This window comes from Glycine soja, chromosome 9 (genome assembly GCF_004193775.1).
Source record: "Glycine soja cultivar W05 chromosome 9, ASM419377v2, whole genome shotgun sequence".
Lineage (NCBI taxonomy): Eukaryota > Viridiplantae > Streptophyta > Magnoliopsida > Fabales > Fabaceae > Glycine > Glycine soja.
The window spans coordinates 34,063,607-34,071,779 of record NC_041010.1 but is presented as its reverse complement, the minus strand read 5'-3'; the positions used below and the strand labels follow the sequence as shown (position 1 = coordinate 34,071,779).

Below are 8,173 nucleotides of genomic sequence, written 5' to 3'. Positions count from 1 at the left end.
TTAATATTTTTGTAATGTTATTAATTAAATCGACCAATTATACTAATTTAAAGAACCAAATTAATATTTAGTTACTTAATAAGTATTCTCAATTTCAGTCATCCTTTTAATTATTTTTGAATCTATCTCTCAATAGAAGTAAAATTCATACTTGCATCCACACATGAATAAATGAGATTTGTTAATATATATATAGTGCGGCACGGAATAGAGTATATTAATTAACTACATTATAAATTATAAATATATTTTAAAATAATATATAGTTGTAACTTGTCACTAACGTATTTTAATTAAAAAAGTTAGTTCCTTATTTATGTAATGCAAGAGGATTTTAAAATTATTAAAAAAATAGGAATAATTTAGCCAATGTATCGAACAAGAATGAGGATCAAACAAAAAAGTCAAAGCAACACTCACTTAGAAGGAAAGAACATGAACATCATTAAAAGGGAGAGAGAGAGAGAGAGAGAGCCTTCATTTTCTCATACATTTGTGTTGTGTCCACCTTTCTCTTTTGTTCCGCATCAGACAACAAAACCACCATTAACACCGACCTAAATCACATTCCTAGCTACCACATTCAACCGTTCTTTTTGTTTTACCCTTCCTCTGTCTCACAAAGTTAGATATCGAGAGAAAGGTGCCACGTTACCATCACAGTTTCTTCTCCACCAAATCCAAAAGCAAAGTTTCCAATTTTCTTCACATCATAAATACACATCACACCCCGTTGCGTTAAGGTTCTCCTCCTCCCGCTTCATATATTTTGTTTTATTTTTCTTTGTTGAGAGTCTCCATTGTGAAGAGAGAGAGAGAGAGAGTGATGGGGAATTCATTTGGGTGTTCGGCTTCCGGCGAGAGGTTGGTGTCGGCGGCGAGGGACGGCGATTTGGTTGAGGCGAAGATGCTTCTGGAATGCAACCCTTGTCTTGCAAAGTACTCAACTTTCGGGGGTCTCAATTCCCCTCTTCATTTTGCAGCTTCCAAGGGCCATAACGAGGTTTCAATTCTCAATCTCAATCACTTCTTTTTTTTTTTTCGTTTTTTTCATTTTGGTGAGTTTCTGTTTTTACCGGTTTTCTTCGACTCCCTTCTGATTTTGTTTATCTGGGTTTCTCTTAGATTGTGGCATTGTTGCTTGAAAATGGAGCTGATGTGAATTCGAGAAATTATTGTGGGCAGGTATGGTGGTTTTTTTTTTTTTTTTTTAATGTGTGGTTAATATGGCAGGTTGATTTTCGGTTTGAATTTATGTTTTGTGGGTGTTGGTTTTGATTTGGTGAATATACACGGTTTGATTGCAAATGGCGTGGTGAACTTAGGTGAATTTTGATGTTGGAAGACTATTTTGTGTGTTAGAAATTGAAACAAAAATGAATTTTTACCATTTTTGAGTATGATTCTATTCCGTGCCACACTGATGTAGTAGCGTGTGGGGTGTGCATTGTGATTATTCACAGATCGGTGGATCTGGTGCCTATTCAATAGGTGCCAGCATGATAATGTGAAAGATTTATACAATTTTCTTTGGATGCATGTTGCTTTGCTTTTTTATGCATGTGTATGATGCACTGATTCAGAATATGGCTTACTAAATGAGATTTTGGTTTGCTTTGATCCTTGATTTGAAGACCGCTTTGATGCAAGCTTGTAGATATGGACATTGGGAAGTTGTACAGACCCTTCTGCTCTTCAAATGCAATGTGAGTATGAGTACTCCATTTTATTTACTGTGTTCATATAGGAGGAATTTTCTCTCTCCTTTTTGTCTTTTAGTTATATTTGAACTGTTGGATGGAGACCATAGGTTACAGCCTTACAGGGTTGGTTGTTGAAAGTTGAAACTATGTGTTGAGTGGGAAAGGAATTGTCGTCTTCAAGTGTATTTTTCTACTTACATGGTTAAAGTTTCTTTTTAAGAATAACTAGACTGTAGCCCTTATGATAACAGGTTATGAAAGCAGATTATCTCAGCGGGAGGACAGCTCTTCACTTTGCAGCCATCAATGGGCATGCAAGATGCATTAGGCTTGTTGTGGCGGATTTTGTTCCAAGTGCTCCGTTTGAAGCATTACATGCTCACATGGTTGCTGAGGGTGATGCATCAAATGTGAAAAACAAATATGAACAAAGGTGCGCCTTTCCTTTTCATTATGTAATTCTTAAAACAGTATACCAGTGCAGTGAATTTCATGTGATGTTTTGTATTTGTCTCATTTGGTTGAATTACTAAGATATTTTCACCATTGGTAATATGCTTGTATTAAAGTGTTCTTTGTATTGATGTCATCATGTAGTTTGTATTTTATCTACTCTTTCATGCATATGTATTTACTCATTTTAGTTACTACATAGTATACTAATTACGCATTGGTAAAAATATTAATTGTGGGGAGCTATGCTTAACTTTCTGTGTGAGTTATGACATTTAGTAGGGATGCAAGCAGGTATGGGCTATAATACATGAGACAACTTTTTATGGCTTGGTTCGGGTAATTGGTTTGGATTGGACCATGATCACTCAACTGAGTTTATTTGGTTCGGGTTATGAGTTTGTAAACCTGAAGTAATACAACCCAAACTGAACATCCCCAACCAGATTTTTCAACAATCAGCACCCCTATTAATATTATACAACCAAAACCATGGCAAGATTTGCAGTTTTGCACTGTTTAGCTTCGTTTGTGAAGTTGGCTTTGTTTTCTGCAATTCCCACAATCCCACTCAGCATAGCCAAACCCTGCATGACCCACGGTGGAGACACCAGATCTTCTAGAGGTTTACACAGCAGTGGCGTTTCTGATGGGTTTGCCAGAGGTTTGCACAGCAGTGGAGATGAGATCTATGGTTTCACCATTCACCGCCACCTGATTTGCCATTTTTTGCGTCTGATGCGCACCCTAGTCATATTGGTGTCATTAGGGGACTTCTTTTTTCCATCTGCGACAGCCTCATGATCGTGGATTTGGTCACCAGCGTTTCAGCCCTTCTGCTGCCTGCAACAAATGAACAAATTCATTCCTCTGCTTGAGCTTCTTCAAGTTGAAGAGGGGTGATGAGGTTGTTGCCTTGTGGGTGCTGTCTGTCATGCGATGATTGATGAATCAAGGACGTTTTGGGAGGAAAGAGGAATTTGTCAATAATTAATATTTATTTTTATCACCAACCCAAACCAACCAAATAGAGATTCGGTTGGTTTGGTTTGGGTTTCCTACCTAAACAGAGAACCCAACTCATCATTGTTTAATTGATTTGGATTTCTGAATAGCACCAAGCCAACCCAACCCGGCCAGATTACACCCCTAAGTCATTGAGTTTTCTTTTAGTTTTTTTATTGATATTAAGAATGTTTTGAGGCATGACTATTCTACAAAGCTGTAATTTTTGTATGTTATCTTCTTGCTATTTATTTACTTTATTCCAGTGCAGTGCGCTGTCCAAGTTTATAAACAAAACAGCTGATGCTGGTATCACTGCCCTTCATATGGCTGCATTAAATGGGTACTTTGATTGTGTACAACTGCTACTTGATCTTAGTGCTAATGTGTCAGCTGCAACATTTCATTATGGAACATCAATGGATTTAATAGGTAATCTTTTGTTTAATTTGCTGACAAATGTATGGTTGTTTTCCTTTCTTCTTGAAAATTACTGATGTGCATTGATATAGGTGCTGGAAGCACTCCATTGCATTATGCTGCTTGTGGAGGCAATTTAAAATGCTGTCAGGCAAGAATTGCTTCAACTTTGATGTGATATTCCATTTGGTCTTTTCTTTTGAATATGTCATGATGCTCTTATTTTTTCAGATCCTCCTTGCAAGAGGTGCAAGTCGAATGGCTTTGAATTGCAATGGGTAAGATACTTTTAATGGAAACTTTAGAACTAACTTTACATTCCCTATATAACATAAATGATGTAAATTTGATTTTTTCCCCTCCAGATGGCTTCCACTTGATGTTGCTAGGATGTGGGGGCGCCATTGGCTTGAACCTTTGTTGACACCTACTTCTGATGCCACAATATCATCATTCCCTTCTTCAAATTATTTATCCCTTCCTCTCATGAGTGTGCTCAACATTGCCAGGTAGTTTTGCAGTCAATATATCTTGATAATGAAAATCATAAAGAGCAAGGAGAACACTCTGGAAATATTTTGAAAAAATATTGGGGACTGTAAATAGCATTAAAGGGGAAAATAACCAATAAAGGAATTTTGGGAAGATGAGAAAGTACATATGTATCCAACCTAATTTTCTCTGAACAACAAAGTAATGGATGCACTACAACAAAGCTTCAATTATGAAGGACTTCGTCCATTTTCCAGATATGCTAAATAGGGTGCTGTGATTTCATATTTTTCACTGTTTGTCTACCTGATAAATAAATATACATCAATTTCTTATTTGTGCATGTCTAATGTGATGTCAACAAATAATACTTTGGGGAAGTGGCCGAGGTTCTTTAGATTTTAAATTTACTATTAAAAATATTGAAGAAGAGATTACTAGAGTGATTAATGTTGTTGTCTGTCTGATGAAATAAACTATATTATAGGTACAAACTAAAAAAATTAAACTTTATTTTCCTTGCATGTTTGGGAGAGAAGAATTACTTGAGTATTTAGTGTTCATTATTCAGCCTATGGGACCAATGGCACTTTTCCCAATTTTGATTTCCAGTTTGTGATATAAGAATCGAATGAGTGTCCTCTCACTTTCTGCTTGGGAATCCATTGCCATTTTAGTTGTGCGTATATAGAAATTCATTTGAATTTGAGTGGGTTGAGTGGATTATAGTTTTCAATTTTTTGAATTGATTTTTTTGCCCTCAAGTCTTATAACTTATTATGTGAGGGTAATAACGTAAATTACTAATACAAAATCAATTCTATTAATCTTTAATGTGTTTGCCAAGATATAATTTAAATTGTAAGCAAATTCAAATTTCATTTTTTAATAAGTTCCAAACGTGTGAATTGATTGTTAAATCAGTTTCATTTTTTCTTATGTTTCCACACATAATTTTATAGTCCATCTTCCTACATAAAGTAATAGCTGGAGAGCATGGTGTGGGGGAATCTTCATCTTATTTATCATTAAACTGTGCGTGTCAAGTGAGAGGGCTTTTACTTTGATTCAGAGGAGTGAATCTTGGTTATAAGATAAAATCATGAAGATTTAAGATTAAATCACAAAATCATGACTTTTTTTAGTTATGTGATCATTAAATAATGATTAGTCCTACCATCCATATATAGGGCATATAAGAAAAACCTATATTCATGATGAAATATTTCTTTTACATTAGAAGTTGGGCCCAAAGTCATTTTCACTTTGGATCCTACCATTTGTCTTGTTTGGAATGGAATGCAATGATCTTGCCTATTGTATAATTGTTCAAATCCACGTAATAATACCAAAAGAAATGAAGTTATCAATCCATTGAAAGACAAGAAGAAAGAGAAAATTACTTTTTTGTTGATGTCCTTTTCCTGATGTACCGAAGTAGAATTAAATGTTAAAATACTTCTCTCTTGTTTACTGCTGATGCAAATGGAAGATTGGTTTGAATAACTGCAGAGAGTGTGGACTGCAATCAACTACAACCTCCTCTAACGAAGTTGATGCTTGTGCTGTCTGCCTGGAGAGACAATGTTCTGTGGCTGCAGAAGGTACTGAATTCTATCTTTTGGATATCTGTTTAAAGTATATATGCCTGCGCTTCTGCATGAGGATATTTGATGAACTGCAGTTCTTTTCTAAAGTAATGAAGGAAAGCAATATGAGATTTCCTGAGCCAATCCCATGTTCTCTTTTTTCATTTTGAAAACCCGGGGCTGGGGTGGTTCTTTTTACATACTCTTTTGCACTATATTTGCAAGTTGCAACTTTCTTTTCTTTACACATTCAAGTTTTCGATATTAGAAAATGGAAAACTTATTAATCAAGAGGATTGAGTAAGCCGTGGTGTTTGGATCATGAAAAGCTCATGATACCAAGTTAGATTTCATGGTGCAATGAGAATTGACTGAGAATTTGGGAGAACTGAAATTCTGAATTGTTATTCAAATGAGAGAATGCTAGGGTACGAGTATTTATACTGATCTAATACAGTTGCAATCAATTATGACTGATGTGACAGCTAACAGCACCTCTAACTAGCAATCTAAACAGACTAACTAACAAAGTGCAGGCTCACTGGGCTAGATCAATTAAGGGCTAGATCAATCACTCTTTATATCCAACATGAAGTAGCTATTTTAAAAACTATTTCCAAAATATTGGTTTGGATATTATAAAACCGAAACACCTAAAAAATATGTTCTCTAACAGTTTTTATAAAAACACCGTTGCTCAACTGTAAATAACTATGTTAATTAATGCGAACTTTGTAATAAACTCATCATTTGAACGTCAGCAACACTGAAACCACAACTAAATATATGGACAAATAAAAACTCATACCTTTTAAAAACTTGAAAAGTTCTACCGAACACTTATTTGGCACATTTCATTCAGTTTAAAAATTGATCTTAAACAATTTTTCAAAACAGCTTTGGAAGCAAATTTTATAAATTCCAATCGGAAACCAAATCAAACGGAAGCTAAGTCATTTGTGAAAGACTTGCAGAGTGTTTGACATTTGAGCTTACTGGTGGATGCTTTCACAGTGTCACTGATCTCAAGACTTTTACATGCAGGATGTGGGCATGAGCTTTGTGTAAGATGTGCACTCTATCTTTGCTCAACAAGCAATGTTTCTTCTGAAACGGGTGGGCCTCCTGGTTCTATCCCTTGTCCCCTTTGTAGACATGGAATTGTCTCTTTTGTCAAATTATCAGGTTCCAAAGCAAAAGAAAATAAATTACATGTGTCCCTCAGCTTGTGTACCCCTTGCATGCTACATCCACGTGACCTAGATCGACCGTCTCTTTCTCTTACCCCCGAGATTCGAAGAAACCGTGTAGCTTCTGTTCCGTCGGAGATGCTTTGCCCCGTCACTTGTACTCCATTTCCATCTGTAGCAATTCCTCTGTGTACATGCAATGATGGTCCTTGTCCATCATTTGAACCCCGGGAAGCAGAAGCACAAGATGGATCACCTCGCCACTCACAAGCTGCGATGATGGATCAGAATAAAATGGATGGTCCGAGGCTGGAGAAAATGACATGCTCAGGCATGTTTTGGGGTAGAAGAAGTTGCAGCAGGGAGCATCAATGCAATTCAGAAATAAATGCTTGACCTAAGAGGTTGGGGCATGTCCATTCTTATTTTGTGGATACTTCATACAATCTTAGATAAAAAAAGGAGTCTATAGTTTATCTTATTAACCAGCCTCATATGGTGAAGTCCAGTGGATGTATATGTGAGGTGATAGATAATCTTGCATATCAGCATCCCACCACCTTTTTAGTTCTCAGTTATGATATTTAGAGAGCATTAGTAAAATTAGTATGAGCTGGTTGTTATTGCAATTGGATTTCTTTTTTATCATAGAAAACCAAGTGTTCTTTCAAAAGGAGAGGAAAAAGAAAAATAGCTTTCTGTTTTGGCTTGTCTCAGATAGGAAGTTCTGTGTAGTCTATTTGTTTGTCATTTATTTTATAGGTTTACAAGAACAACTTTGAGTACTGTAACGGCTTGTTGCTACAGTTGTAATTTCCCCTTTTGTGAACTCAAGGGTGTTTCTCCCATTAACACTAAATGTTATGCTGAAGTACTTGTTCAACAAATTTTGACTCCATGATTTTTTTTTTTATTTTTTTTTTGCACCAAGGATATCTCAATTGATAATCAAAGACTAATTCCTTTTGAGGCATAGAAATTACCCAAGTGAGTTATGTTTCTCTTAACTAATTAAGTCTTTTCATTCACGTGGTCAAGAACCAAGTTTCTAATAGTGACAACATGCTTAAGTTGATTTATACTGTGCGCATACAAATAAAATGACTTGATTCTGTTGAGAGCACTTCTATGAGAATTATTTCGTTTCTAGAAGACTTTATTTAGTGCGTTTGGATAACAACACACAAAAATCAATTTTATCCCACAAAATTATGAAGATATCATGAAAAAGAAGTAACTATGTTATTCATGAAGTTAATTAATCCACACACACTAATAGTTTATTTATAATAAAAATAAAATAAGGTTAAATAAATTTAGC

General features: G+C 35.5%; 1 protein-coding gene across 1 annotated transcript; it reads left to right on the top strand.

The window, feature by feature from the left end:
- The first annotated feature begins 424 nt into the window (after nt 1–424).
- On the top strand, nt 425–7,739 carry LOC114368085 (E3 ubiquitin-protein ligase XBAT33-like). The gene is made up of 10 exons (XM_028325442.1): nt 425–1,003; nt 1,126–1,185; nt 1,635–1,706; nt 1,955–2,136; nt 3,433–3,593; nt 3,674–3,732; nt 3,813–3,859; nt 3,947–4,090; nt 5,586–5,677; nt 6,707–7,739. Exons 1-10 carry the CDS (start codon nt 827–829, stop codon nt 7,246–7,248), a joined length of 1,536 nt encoding a protein of 511 aa, XP_028181243.1. The 5' UTR covers nt 425–826; the 3' UTR covers nt 7,249–7,739.
- The last annotated feature ends 434 nt before the right edge of the window (nt 7,740–8,173 follow it).